This window comes from Paramormyrops kingsleyae, chromosome 14 (genome assembly GCF_048594095.1).
Source record: "Paramormyrops kingsleyae isolate MSU_618 chromosome 14, PKINGS_0.4, whole genome shotgun sequence".
Taxonomy (NCBI): domain Eukaryota; kingdom Metazoa; phylum Chordata; class Actinopteri; order Osteoglossiformes; family Mormyridae; genus Paramormyrops; species Paramormyrops kingsleyae.
The window spans coordinates 8,793,416-8,809,134 of NC_132810.1; the positions used below are offsets into that span (position 1 = coordinate 8,793,416).

At 42.1% G+C, this 15,719-nt stretch overlaps 1 protein-coding gene across 1 annotated transcript; it reads right to left on the reverse strand.

Moving 5' to 3' along the window:
- Positions 1-12,314: 12,314 nt before the first annotated feature.
- LOC111838829 (glutathione-specific gamma-glutamylcyclotransferase 1) lies at positions 12,315-14,520 on the reverse strand. The gene is made up of 3 exons (XM_023802188.2): positions 13,876-14,520; positions 13,626-13,661; positions 12,315-13,373 (listed from the first exon to the last, which is right to left on the reverse strand). Exons 1-3 carry the CDS (start codon positions 14,044-14,046, stop codon positions 12,981-12,983), a joined length of 600 nt encoding a protein of 199 aa, XP_023657956.1. The 5' UTR covers positions 14,047-14,520; the 3' UTR covers positions 12,315-12,980.
- Between the last annotated feature and the right edge of the window lie 1,199 nt (positions 14,521-15,719).

The following is a 15,719-nucleotide window of genomic DNA, read 5'->3' on the forward strand; positions in this document are numbered from 1 at the left end:
TTCTTCCCGTAGGACACTATAAGCATGCTGACCTCAGCACTGTTCCCAACACTGCTGACTGGAGAGCTCTGCCCGCCTCAGCTTCACCACTAGGTGTCACCAGCTATGCCAGTCCGTCGTGGTCAGAGCCACAAGCTAATTGTGTTGCCAGAGGGGAGTGAGGGACCGTGTACACTTAGCACATCACTCATCTTCCTTAATTACCATTTGCATCACCGAGGGACTCGTGTGTTGTGCATTAGCCTATTAAACAAATGCCTGGGATTAACGGACATGTGAAGTCTCTGGCTTGGTGTGTGAATCTTGGCCTTGGGGTGCCAACTGCACGAAAATGGTGCAGATTTAAATGTGCTAGAGGTCCCTCCCCCCCATATGCATGCGGTCTATAACCAAGCCACTCTGGGCTTTGTGTGAGCAGAAAGCCTGCGATTCGGGGTCTTCCCACTTTACGTTTCTGTCTGCACACTTGGCTGTGATGCATTATGGGTAATTAGGGGGGGGGGGTCTCAGCTGCAGTGAGAAAGGGGCTTGCTAGGCAGGTGTGTGGGAGGGGCTTGCAAGTGTGTGTAAGTGGGGTCCGAGGCTTTAGGGATGCAAGTAGAAAGGGGGGATTTAAAGAGCGGCAGAGAGAGGCGTGTGTGTGTGAGAAGGGAAGTCAAGGGTGGGTGAGACAAAGAGCAGAGGAGGAGGCCATGTGTGGATTAACCTGGGCCAGCAGAAGAGCAGCTCGAGCATGCAAACCTCCTCCACAGCAGACTGCCCAAGGGGCGGGGCTTATGTTTAGCTACTAAAGCGACAGTATTCTCAGTTATTCCGTGTTCGTCATTTTAAAATCCTTTTGAGTGTTTTGGTCGGAAGGAGATGGAAAGATCAATAATTTGGAGGGAGCTGTAATCACAGGCATGACATTTGTGGGGTTAGTGAACTTAGCCGCCCCGGGAAGGAGGTGTGATATTTTAAGAGTGGGAATAATGGAGATAAGGCTGAGGATGAAGATGCAGGGACAGCAGGGAGTGAATACCACGAGGGAAGTGTGTGCGTGATTTTCTGTTTTTGTGGGTGTCTGTGACTGTGTACACACTCTCAGATAGACACGTGGCTTCCGCTAACAACCGCCGGCAGCACTCGTCTGCGTGTCCGTCTGTCTCTCTCTGATGGTCCAGGTTATGGTTTTCCCCGCAGGGAGTCAGAAGTCCGGTTTGGCCCATGCTTTACGTGGTGGCGAGGCTTAAACAAAGACGCACCTGCCATATGTTTATGTAAGATGAGACCTTCTGTGGATCTGAGCACAGATAGACAGTCCCAATAAGAACACCTTTCCTTTCACCTGGATGACTCACCTTAGCATCTCCCGTAGCATCTAAAGGCCAGCTGGCTTTTTCTCCCCATATAACTAACCCTGAATCGCTCAGTCGCCACAGAGTGAAAAGAGAAGGGAAATCTCGACTTCCTGTCCATTGTCCCAAACCAGTGCGGCGATTGGTCAGTACTGGTTCTGTCACTAAGGCCTCAGAATGGAGTACGACAAGTCACAGGAAACAGCCCAGGGCGGACTTATTCATATCAGCGTGGGAACGCAGTAACCAATCAAGAGCCACGTCCATAAAACTGGGTTAAAAATCCACAGAAGGGCTATAGTCATTTCACAAAATCAGGATTTTATTTATAATTTGCTATATGAAAATCAGCCCGAACGCTGACATGTTACACTTCTCCTTGTCTCTCTCCATTGGCTCCCTATAGGGGCGCTAGTATCTAGCTCAAGTCCTTGGTTCTCTCCTTCAGTTCCATCAGTGGACAGGCACCCATCTCTCTCCACAGACCTCTTCTCACCTTTGCCCCAACTCTCCCCACAGTCAACAAACCAACACAGCTTGGAGTTCCCTCCACCATGTGACTCCAGACCATTCTCCTGTGTGGTTCCCCAGTGGTGGAATGAGCTGCTGAATCTCATCCAGTCATCAGATTACCTCTCCACCTTCAAGAACTGCCTCTCAAGACCAATCCCTTCCACAAATTCCCCTACTAATCTGATGTCTCTCATTGTTCCCTAATGTTGTCGATGTTGCACTTCTCATCATTGAATTGTCTTATTAGGTTCTTGCTGTACTTGTAACATGTTGCTTAGCTGTTGCCTCTATACTACGTACACTTGTAATTAGGGATACATTATTATAACGAATACATTATTTGAAAATGCACAGGTAATGCAATGTAAACAGTGGTACTGTAAACAGGTAACAGTGTGGGCTGTGGTGGCTTAATGGTTAGGGAAGTGCACTTGTAATTGAAAGATTGCTGGTTTGACTCCCTGACCAGCAGGGCACCACTGAGATACCCTGAGCAAGGTGCCGCCCCCAAGCACTGCTCCCCGGGCGCTGAATTAGCTGCCCCCTGCTATGTCATGATGTCACATATGGGTTAAACGCAGCGGACACATTTCGCTATGGTGTGTCAACAGTGATCACTAAACCAGTATTTTTTCTACTCAAAGTTTTGCATTATTATTTGGAAAAAGGCAGCTCCATGACTGACATGTCTATGTTTCTTCAAATCGATTCATATAATTGTGAATAATTACCAGAAATAAATGCCCACTCTCTTTGAAATTGAAACACAGGACTTTCATTTACTATAAATTTAAAGTGATCGCTATATTCTGCAGTAGACCCACCAGACTAGGATGCGGTGGGCAGCGGGCTGAGAACGGACCTTCCCCGTTGTCACTCTGGGAAACTCGCATGGGGGGGCCGAGGTGTCAGTGTCATGTGCAGATTTCTTTCAAATCCCTTTACAACCCAAAACCCCTAATCAGCATGCATTAATTACTTCCATAAAAATACGGGAATATGGAGTATGTAATTACTGTTGTACAGTAGTCATTCTTGTTTCCCTAGCGAACAGCAGTAACGTTAACGCAGGGGTGGTCAATCTTATCCGCAAAGGGCCGGTGTGTATCTGGGTTTTCGCTGCAACTCCCTAATTAGATTACTAATTAGAGGACTGATTGGCTGAAGAGTCCTCACACCTGGGTTTGAACAGCTGACCTACAGGTTATCCCAAAAACCTGCATACACACCGGCCCTTTGCAGATAAGATTGGCCACCCCTGCGTTAACATCAAGAAATGCAAATGCCACATCATAAGATAATTCCTTTTAACTGAAGGTTATTTTTCTATATAAATTTACTGAAAATAGTTTATATTTTCAATGCAAAACAGAATCCTTTGATTCTCTCCAGTTTTTGATTGTTTGAACTTTATTTTCAGCATATCATTGTTATTGTTTGTGTCCCCCGGATAAAGGGAGCAGGTGGGGGGGGGGGCGTTAGAGTCAAACAATTCATAAAACTTAGTTTAGTTACAGCACAACAACTGCACTGCTAATGAATATTAGGTTAGACAATACCATTTTTATGGGACCACACCCATGTAGATATAGTGACAGATAATTTTGTTGGTTGAACAGATACAGATAATGATGTTGCTGTGCACTTGTAACTGGGTATTCATAGGGGCCACATCATTTACAAAAGTTTTTCCATATACACTGAAACATGAAAAACCAAATATGACGCGGCTATTAGCCTAGATCAGGCATGCGCACATCGACACACTGATTAGTAGATTAGTCTCTTTTTACGCACATACAGCAGTCACACTGTATGAAATGCTATTTAGCGGCATACAGGTCAGCAACAGGGGTAAAGCCATTTAAAGCCCCACAAGAGAATTTCTGTATCTGCCATGTTGAAATACTGTTTACTTCCATGTAGGGTAACCAGGCAACCAATCAGAAAATGAGAGGGTGTAATTGGTGGGATTAAATCAGGGAAGGGCCACGTGATGAATAGGGTGCTTATAGAGTCCCTGTTTTCACTCATCCACATTGCAACTCTGAAACTCTGAGTTTTCAGAAGTATTCAGCTGTGAGATCGTTTACAAAAATCTCCTTTTGGGGGCTGAAACCTGCAGAGTTTTCTGTGGAGTACTGAGTACTGTGGACGAAGGGTGAAAAGAGAGACTTATGTCTGCATTTTAAAACAAAAATGTAACAGTGTGAACATAGAATTATACTACACCAGTGGAGGATCTAAAATGAGGGCCCTTGTAGGAGATTCCTGACAGTCATCGTCAGCGGACCCCCCCCCTCAGCATCGTGCTAGCTCCGCTTCTGAGTGAGACCTAACATCACACTAGCTAAGCTAGTCAAAGTGCTAACCAAAATTTCAGCTACCGTACTGGTACCTAACAAAACTGATAGTCGAGTTGCACATAAAACGGCTTGTTTGGTGGTACAGTATTTGTTGAGCTCTTTTGAAACATCGCACTTGAAATTACCTACTACTTTATTAAAAAGGCTACTTGTTTTATGCTTGTTCCCCTTCTGTGGCTAGCTAGTATGGTTTATCTGGACGTATGAACCCACTGAGGGGAAGGGATTGAACCAAAAAATTACGTGTGTTGAGCGTAAAGCCATTTCTGGCGTCAGCTGGAAGGAATGTCAGGCTGCAGCACGTGAAAAATAAACTGGTTTGGCATTATTATGTTTGAAACGGCCAATCAGCTTTATTTATTTATTAGCTGAAGGTCCCAGAATGCCGTTCTGGATCATTCCGGCCCACTTTAACCCCTGGGAGTTCACTGGAAGCTCACTTATGCCGAGCTGATTCCTCAGCAGCCATTTGTTTACGATGTGCTGTTTGCCACACTTGTACATCACTTCGGACAAAAGCGTCTGATAAAGAAAATAAAATACACTGGTAGAACAGAACTAGCAGGTTGCTAGGATCACCTGCAGAATTCAGAAATATGTTACGTGTTTTCAAAGGTTCGTCATGGTTCCATTACATTGTTTCCATACTTCACCATGAATTGCCACAGACAGGCTTGGACTTTGCATAAACACTCAAAAAATGTCTGCTAGCTTTAGAATTACAATCCCCGCCAAGTCAACTTCAGAAGATGATTAAAACCAGGATAGTTTACCTTTTCTCAAAGAAAAACCATTTGCAATGCTTGTGTTTAGCATTTGATTGTATGAAACTGTTGTCCCCCACTCACATGGTAGTGATTCGGTGTTCAGGAGTATGGTCAGACCTGAAATTAAAGCGAAATTCAGTGTTCTTCGATACATACAAACCGCTTACGGAGGAGAGTGAGAGTGTCACATCACATGACCTGGCCATCTGACCTAAACACAGTAAAAATGGTTTTGGAGGAGAGTGAAGGAAAAGTGGCCAATGAGTGCTCAGCATGTGTGAGGGGCCTCCTTTAGGACAGTTTGAAAAGTATCTCAGAAGAATGGGAAACTGGCATATAGGAGAAAGCAGAGTCAGCCAGGTCCTGGAGCAATTAGAGAAGATAAGGGCCTAGGGTCCAGTGGTGGGATTTGAACCAATAACATTCTGAGTCCCAATCTTCAGAGCAAGTTATTTTTTTGTTTAATACTTTTTTGGTCAATGCATAATTCATATGTTATTTTATCATTTTGGTGTCTTGCTAATTATTGCAAAATGTAGAAAATAGTGTAAATGAACATTTCTCTTGGTCCATGTGGCTAAACATTTGACTGCTACTCTATGTATCCATATTTTCCTCCTATCTTGTTCAAACGGTACTCAACAGCACCGCTCTACTGGCCCAGAAGGAAAGCACGCTGTGATATGCAGCACACCCACATGAGCAACAGCTGAGGCTGCTATCTGAAAGAGCACACAGCTCCTCTCTGACACCCCATTTCGGGAGAGTCTAGAGCCAATCAACAGCCATCACCACTGCTATTTCTAGCAACGATGACCTTTTAACTTTGAGCAGTTGGAAAGAATGTCAGTTCCAGGTAAAACTGAGAATGTCTTTTGCAGTATGTGGGAATGAGAGAAAGGTCAGCAAAAGCTCTAGCAGTGGAGTGAGAAAGAGATCTTTGTTCATGTTGTTTTGGAAGGAGAGTTATAGGAATCACCTGAAATACTTAAATGTCTCAGGTAAACAAAACGGCAACACCAGCGCCCAGGATGACGAGGCCTGGATCAGCCTTGGACAACATGGAGCCCAAACTCCTCTTGCAGGATCTTCTCAGGAGCTGCCCTGTTTTCCGGAATGTTACATGTGTCAGCAGGATGACGAAAAGTTTGTTATTAAAAGCTACAGCCAATGCAAAAGACTTTAATTTGCACAAGCAGAATGTCAAGCAACATTTGAACAAATTGCTATAACGTTTAGTAAAGCAAAACATTGAGAAAACCATTTAAAGCCATTCCTTTCATAAGCAAGTTGAGAAACGGTCAATTTAAAACTGGGGAAGGGAGGGATCACATGGCTTATTATTCATAGAAGATTCCATTGCAAAGACTCACTGATGCAGAAACTACTGGAATGCACAAAGTTTATATAACCTACAGTCCCTTCAGTGAAGGGTGGACTGTGGCTCTCCCTACAACCAGTGCCCAAAAATGCCACAACATGCATGCCAGAAGGAAGATAACCCCAAAGCTGGGGGTTAACGATGTCTGTAGGGACCGGTCACATCTGGAGATGCTCCCACAGCCCATCTCTGTCCTCAGCAGGAAGGCCACGTCTGCCCAGACCTGGACCTGCCACCCAGGCATGCAAAGCTCAAGAGCCTGGTGGTGAAATTCCAGACTTGGCTAGCAGAGTTTCCAGGACATTGATAAATATCCCAGAAATTGCACTGAGAGGACTTCAGTTCACACTTACAGCAATTTAGGGCTGTAATATATATATATATATATATATATATATATATATATATAGGCTATCTCAAATTGCATTGGGCTGAATTGGTGGGATATGCTGTTTATCATTCGCCAGAGAGTCTGTCGTTTGGTGGAACAGCTCAGTCTGTAAATCCTGGTTGTCTGCTTGGCCCATTTATCAAGTCTGTGTTTATACTGGCTCTGACCCAGACAGTCACCCATGGCCCTATACCCTTCTGCTCGACTCACGTGACGAACATCTTAGCGTTCTTCCTGAGACCGGCAGCTGAGGATCAGCCGGTTCCACCAAAGACCCAGAGACTCCATGATACCGGCAGCCCAGAGGAATGGCAGTGAGTTCCCAACATGCCAGCCACAAGGAAAAGTATATCACTTTCAGTCACACTGCCAGAATTAATAAGCCACACTTAAATATCCATTAGCAGTTAAGGGCAACACAGAACTGACAGTATTAGAGGTAATACTCTGTAAGGACGTGTCACAGCATGAAGCCCGTGGAGGATACAGCTGTGCACAGCTGAGAGGTGTTCTATGTTTGGCATGTAGTCGCTCATAACAGCAGGAGGAACATTACGGTGGATGGACAGGACGGCCTCTACTGGGCTGAGCTGGGACAGGCCCCATCTGCCAGGCCTCGGTCCTGGAACACATCTTATAAAAGGCCATGGAGATCGAAGAGGCAGAAGAAGAAAGCTCAGGGCTCATGCTCACCTGAGGCACCAGCGTACAATTGTGGCCTGTGTCCATCACCTGGCCCACAATATTGGTCCATGGCGCAGGGATGGAAAAAGAGGCATGATCTACAGAGCGGCTCCAAGAAAAAGGGGCTCATTAACAAAACTGAACACAAAAGGATAAAGCACAAAATAAATTGTTTTATTTTAAAAAAAGGACCATAAAGAGTCAAGAGCTAAAATGGAAGAAATAACTAAAAAGAACCACAAAACAAACATACTAGGAACAAAGCAAACATGAGCACAGGACTCAGAACAATTAAAGCTACAAACACACAGTAACAAGTACACATCTTAAACATAATGACTAACTGAAGAACAGAAATGATGGCAGGCACTTAAATACATACAGACAACAAGGTTAACAAGGGTTGGGCCATAACTAAATCAACCAATCAGGACAGGCAAAAAGACACAGGTGGAATACATTACAATAAACATACACAGGAACCAGGAAACATTGACAAACACTGAGGCCTAAAACTAGGAAAGACTCAGAACATAAGCATAAGCAGGCATGGGCAGAAGAAATCAAACCAAACCAAAGACAGATAAGCACCAAACACTAAAGATAAGCCAATTATAAATTGCACAACAGCTGAACTCATAACTGGAGGGGTACAAACTCTGAGCCGCACGTTTAACCCATTGAGCTTCATGACAACCCTGCGGGCAGGGAAACACACTAGGGGCTGAAGGGCTACAAGACGAAGAGAGGGGGAGAAACAGGATGACCAGCGACACCTGCTGGCCAAAGGGGGACAAGACACATAGATCTGTAGATCTTCCATGTAATAGTAAAATAAGTGTGGCTTAGTGACATGTGTCCTCTGCCAAGAACACAAGAGTCAGGACTGGAAGCAGTGCTCATGTTTCGGCTTGTCCAGGGTTTCAGTACAAACTGCAGTTTTTTTTTGCTCTTCCTAAATACTTACATAGTTCTAACCTTTCATGACCCTGAGGTGACATATACCTTCAAGGACTCTGGAAAGATATTTTTACTCCAATGCTGTGGCATGTCAATGACTTCAGCGCGATATTCTAAGTGAACCAATGCCACCTTGAGATCCCTCAGGAACGTGAAAATAAGTCTGACTTTAAATGTTTCCTATTTTTGGGTCCTCAATAGTGGAACAAGCTGCCCCTCCACATCCAGTCACAGAGTCCCTCTCTACCTTCATGAAACCATCTATTCCAGGAACACCTCAACAAGCTCTCTAACCACTGTGATCCCTTGCCATGTCTCCCTTGTATTTTTGAACTTGTCTTTGATTTTACAGTTTTTCACGATTGCTTCAAGTAATTTCTCAAGAGACATTAATATTTCCAAAACAACAAGTGTAATCCCCACGCCATGACATCACTTCTACACAGCTGAACATCATTTCTCATTGTTTCACACAAATTTCCAGATATTTTGCTGCATATATACAAAGGGTTTTGTACAATTGTCATGATTTGGCAAAAATTTCAGTTGCTTTGGTCATGTTAGTCAAAATAGATTATGTGGTTTCCCACTGTAATAATTTTACACCCAAAACTACACATGTATGAGATCATTGTGTTAGTCACCACATGCAAAACCATTAACATTTGCAAAACAACAAGTGTAATCCCCACACCAAAATGTCACTTCTGCACAGCAGAACCTATGGTAAAATTTTACACCCATAACAGTATACACATGATTATCGTGTTGCAGTTTTCACAATTGTGTTTGGTTCCCACGGTACATGATTTTGTTGCCATTTTGCTGATTTTGTGTTATACAGTGCTGTGTGACTCTTTGTTTGCTATTGAGATCTGAAGAAGTTATATGTGCATGGGAGAGCTTTCTCTTGCCAGTGAACTTTACATACTGTAATGTAGAGCCTTGCAGTGTTGAAACTAGGCTTTGACATGAGGAAGAATCAGTTTGCTAATAAAAAATGATCAGTCAGTGACAATGTGAAAGTAGGAACCGACTATCACTCAGAATTGTGGCGCTCACGAGTTGACTTACACTGACATACTGACAATATATCTAAATATTTTGACTTTTCATTTTGCTGGCAGTGAATAATTCATTGGTGGAATTATTTGCTTTTGAGACAGGAATCAGCTAAACCACAGTGTTGTGCTACATGCATGAACGGTTTTGTGAAATGCTCTTATAGCCTAGAGAATGTTAAGTATGCTTCATGAAATGTGCCAAAGCAATCGAGAAAAACTGTAACGTTGTTTGCAGGACCATTTACCTCTGGGTCAGTGGGGAGGGCCTTTTTCCTGCTCAGCGCTGCATGGTGTGGGAAAATTGGGAGATGGTTAGAGCTGCCCAGAGGTCAAAATAACAGCAATGAAGAAAAATACACTTTGTGACTGATGGATTGGTGGGGGGTGGGAGGGGGGGGGGGGAGCACTTTTCAGATTTCTTTCTTGAAACCACTGTGAGCTCTGCTTTGAAATGGTCCCTGTAGGTATCTTCTGTTGATCAGGATGACAGGCACAGGTATCATCAATTCTGTTACTATTGCAATTCAACAAAATATATAAATATTGCTTCCAAAACAAACTTAAATAAAATATGACCAAAATGTCAAATACTTTCCATTACCTTAGCCTGCACCCCTTGTTTGAAAATAGCACAAGTGATCGGACCCTCCCGAAATACAATGCTTAAAATACCCAAACAACTTACAAAAACATGCCCAAACATGTTGTAGTGTAAATTCTGACAGTCACAAGATGCTAACCAAACACAAAACAATTTTAACGAAGTTTTACTTACACAGATAAGCTTGAATTGTAAACAAAACTCATCGTGGCCGAAAAGGGCCATCAAAGTGGATAGTCGATAGTCATTTTACAAGCTGGAAACAGTTGCCATTCAGTAAAACTCGAATGGATAGTCTCATTTTGTTCAGTAGGCAGAGCTGCATAATGAATGCTGTGAATCATGTATATATGCATGTATACGTGCTGAAATCCATGGGTGAAAACTAAGATAGGCCGAGATAACCATGCTTTGTGCTGTGACTGTTATGTTATTCATGTAAGCAAACAGGAAGTGCACAGTTCCCCTAGTGGCCACCTTGAAATGCAAACATATTTTCTTAATACAGTGGTACCTCACTACTCAAACTCATTAAAACTCGAATTTCTTAAAAGTCGAACCAACCAGTTTGAAAAAAAAATGATGTAGAACTCGATCTGAATCTCAGAAGTCGAACCGTGAACGCCGACCTAAGATAACTTGTATGCGCGAGGAAATGAATCACGCGGCACGTCTCAGCGGAAACAAAGGGTAAGGCTTCAGTCTCAGCCTCGCATCCGCTGTGATAGCATTGTTTGTTGGTGATAGTGCTTTTTTATTGAAAATATCAGGTACTTTATATCATTTTGGTAGCCATCGCACATTGTTTGGATACATTTATTTTCTTACTTGACAAATTTGTCAGGCCCGGCTCGTGCGATCCTCCTGTGTGCCACACCCCCCTCGTTAACCTCGTGTGATATCCCGATGTCATCTGCTGTTTCTTGTTATTTCCAGTTAGTCATGTGTATTTAAGTCCGCATTCAAGTATGTTTCCCCAGTCCTGTCATTGAAGTCTACTCCGCCTTGTTTGGCAGCAGTAAACCCCGTGTTCTTGGATTTCCGTCTGCCTGACCCTGATTCCGCGCTCCCTGCTCTCTCGTCCTGCGCACGGTGTGACAAAATTACTGTTCATTTTGTGTTTAAATGCTAAAGAGAAAAGCATAATTAGGTGTAATTTTTTGGGGCCGGGAACCAATTAGTTGGTTTTCCATTATTTCTTATGGGGAAAATTCGATCAGAACTCGAACTTTTTAGGATTCGAACCCGAGTTTTGAACGGATTAAGTTCGAGTTCTGAGGTACCACTGTATTTTTATTTGACTATGTCTATATAATATGATTAATTAATCCCTATTAATTGAAACCACATTAATCAAATATAATCAGCAATCATAAAAATTACTGATGCACTATTGATTCATCTCAATATAATTAAGTATATGTAATTTACAAAGTACATAATATGATACTCTTCTAATTATGTCAAGTTTAATGTGTAAAATAATCACTTCTCTTTTCTTTTTTTCACTCACCATTGTGGCATCATACTTATCCTTAGATATAGTTAAGTGGGCAAATAATCAAATATAAAGAAACCAGTCGGTCTGTAGTAGACATAACAAACACATGTGCTTGCAATGCACTGACTATGTGTGTCAACTAAGGAGGCTGTTTCAACCAGAAGGTTGCTGGTTCAAATCCCGTGAATGCCACAAATGGTCCTACTCCGTTGGACCCTTGAGCAAGGCCCTTAATCTGCAATTGCTTCATCGTGGGTATGACGTTAATCTACATCCAACCCTATAAGGAGGTTCTCCAATTTACAGGGAAATTTGGGGGTTGGTGGCAGGATTGGCACTCCAGCCATCACAAAAAACTCACACCGGTTTGTCGTGTGGCAACGCACTATAATCAGCACATGCTCCTTACCTCCTCCTAGAAATAAAATGACTTATTATCTGCCTTGAGCCTGTAACTTCCAGAATAGATTCCCCCCCTCACCCCCCCAGCATACCATGTTAGGTTAATTGATACCTCATTGAGATGAGGTCTTCATCTAGTCATCCAACAAAATATCAGTAGCTTTTTTGGAGAAGAGAAAGAAAACTTGTTAGTTTAAACTGTGTTACTGTTAATTTGCACATTCAAATATTCACTTCCTACCAGGATAAATAGCTTCTTCAAACTACATCAACTGTTAGACATTATTCATATCTGCTACTTTTAAATATTGTGGTTAGGAAAGAAACCAGAAAAACCAGTGATGGAATTCAGATTTAAACTTTACTGTGTGAAAAATAATGGCACTTATTTTTTTCCTTTTAGAACAAAGCCAATACCATATAAATAAAATAAAAGACAAATATCCATACCTATATATATATATATATGATTATAAGTGCAAAATGTTTGTGCTGTTTGCTTGTATCAACCAACACTATAAACGGCAGACATTATAATTCACAACATAATTATAATTAAAATAATTGTGTTTTTTAAGTGTGTCCTTTAGGACAATATTGCACTTTGAAATTGGCAGCACCAAATAACATAATACCATAATTACTCATTAAAACCCATCAGTGAGAAAACAAAAAAATATTGCACAAAACCCAACGTCATAGTAAACAGTCGTGCAATAGATAAGAACAACTACTTTATAATCTGAAGGCTGGTACTTCTAGTTATAGGAGGAACAGACAAGTCCTGCCTGTAGTACCTTCAGCCTGAATATCTCCACTAAAACTAGAATAAACAAATCGACAAAATAAGCAGCTCTTTTAAAAAGTGTCATTTTTCTATTATATAAACTCTGAAAATGAAGTCTACACAAAAGTGTTCATAGTGCAATGCTACATGTTGGCAGTAAAAACTGCCGTTGCTGAACCATATTGTTTTGTTTTGGCCCCCAGCTTGACCAAGGGAGACACGAGGGTTACATCATCTGCTTGGACACCAACAGATAGGGCACTAGGGCCAGGGTAGCAGCCTCGATGGAGAACAGGTGGTCATCTTCTACCTCTGGGCAGTACCGCTTCATGAACTGGGCCAGGCGGAGCAAGTATTCAATGTTGTGGCCCGTCTTGCCCTTGCAGACGGCAATCTGGGCGGCGATCTCCTCTGGGCTGGCAGGTCCTTGGTATATGGGGTTGCTGGCTGTGGCAATGTAGGTCAGGGCGAGGATCGGCGTGTGGCTGTCCTCACGCGAGATGAACTCCACCCACTTGGTGATGTAGCCGCCACATTCAGACTCCCTCACATTCAGGTATTTGAGGGACTCTTCGATCTGGGAGCCTGTCACCTCATACGCCACACCCCAAGTGCATGCCTGACAATCATATGAAAGCAAGAGGTAAGTTCTCACATAGATATTTTTCGACCCCCCAATTTGCCAGTTTTAAATTTCACCATCCAGTGTTAAATAATTTGAAAAAATTATCATCTATTAACTGAATACTGTTAGTCTATCGCAATGTGTTTCTTTAATGCCCCCGACCTCAAACAGACATGCATCCACATGAAGAGTTTAAACTAAAAAATGAACAAGTAAAACCACGTATTTCGGAAATAAGACACTTACGTCATCATCTTCCACCAGAGTCACAACTCTTCCGGGCTACATGAAGAAGCAAGAAAGAGGAACAAGTTTAAATACAAAACTGACCTATTTATTGAGTGACAGCTGCCGAATGAGCATACGTTATAAACAGTCATAAACAACTAGATGACCTCGTTCCTAAGCATCACTTAAGAGTTCACATAAATATCAGATAGTATTGAGAACCCCGTCTACTGTACAGTAGTTAACTACAGGAAGAAGATCGACTTACCATATCAATGTCCCCTCTGTGAAAAGTATCGCCGTGCCAGAAGCGTCTCTTATAGCCCTGTATGTAGCCAACTTTGCTCCGTTTGAACTTGAAGTCCGGTCTCCAGACGAGAGAACCGTAGCCAAAAACCCAAAGACTCCTTTGTTCATTGATCATGTCCTGATGTTTCATTCCTCACGTCCTTCAAAAATTTCGCTTCAGATAGCCTCTAGTTGTACAAGTTAACAGAAGCCTGACAGCCTTTAATGTATTTTTAACGTGATCTGCAATTTGATTGCCTTATTCTTCCACTCCCCATGGTTTTAATACTTCAGCATCTTCTATCTTGATGTTTTAAAATCCAGTGTAAACAGTCAATCCCTTCATTATTAAACAAAAGTCCAATAAAATGTGCAAAATGGCAGATCTGGCTTAATTAATCTACTAAGTATAAGAGAATCTACCGCCGTCCGTCAGCTGCACAGATCATTTATACCGCAAGAGCCGGGCACACGTGTGTTTGTGATGCCGGGCCTGTCAGTTGAGCAACAGCTGGACCAATCAGAGCACAGATAACCGTGGGCCTGAACGTCACTAACCAATCTCAGCGACGTGTTCCATGCGGTCTACAGAAACCCAGCGTGATACGCCTGTTGGTCATAAACAAAAACCCAAATTCGCCTTAAACATTAGTAAGTCGAAAAAGAAGAACCTAAGAGTAAAGGGTCTTCTTCTGACCGGCTACGATTTTGTTCACTGCCACGATTTTATTTCTCCGTTTTTGGATACACGTGGATGCGATCCCCCGCCCCATTTAGAGCAGCGTCATAGGTTTCTACGCAGAAACGGCTGACGTTCAGAGGAACTCGTCACAAATCGTTTATCGTAATCCGTCTGGAAAGAATTTTCCACTTCGGCGTAATTGACGCTTTGTATTTGTATTCTTGATATGTAACATATTAAAAATGTCAGTAAGCGTCTACAAAACAATGACTAAATGCAACTTAAAGCACGAATAGCAAACGCGGAACCCAAATGCTATAACTCATAATGAACCAAAATTAGTGGGTGTATCAAAGGGGAAGCTTTCACGACCTGAAGCTGATATTCATTACTGAGGAATATACAGAAAATGAGTCCCTTCTTCACTTCAGTTTAAACCCAGTTCTAGACCGTCACCCAGGGGTATTGATGGGCCAGGATACCCTAGCTAATTCAGGGGGTCCAGCACTGTACAAAAGCCTCAAAAAAATCTTTATAAAATAATTTTGCTACAAGTTGGAAATTGTACATATAATTTTATGGGCAACTCCACATATTCTGCCATAATCATAGTAAATATGGGAAGACAAAGAAATTTTGTTCTTTTGTTCGATTAATACATGTCCATAATGGAAAAAATAAACAAATATTGATGCATATGTGTATGTAATATAATTACAATATAATTTAGCATATATTAATGAAACAAAATTACAATATAAGCATATATTATTTATTAGCATATATTGATTAAAATAACTTTTGTTATTTGTACAAATACAAATCACAAATTCACCAGTCCAATAGAATGATATTTTAATGTTATTTTAATGGGGAAGTAAAGAGCAAACAGTAAAGGTCTTGACTCATCACAGAGAAAACCGAAATTTCGGATTCTGGAAATGGCCCCTATAGGTGTCTCCTGTTGATGACAGGCAGTGGTCTTACCAGAATGCCATCCTGAGGGCTGGGGGGGGGGTAGTTAATTAGTTTAATTAATTGCAATTAAATAAATTGTATTCATATTGCTATAGCTACAGTAATGATATTTTATCTTTAAACAGGACAAAGGGGTATAGTAAACGGCCCAACAGTAATCGTTT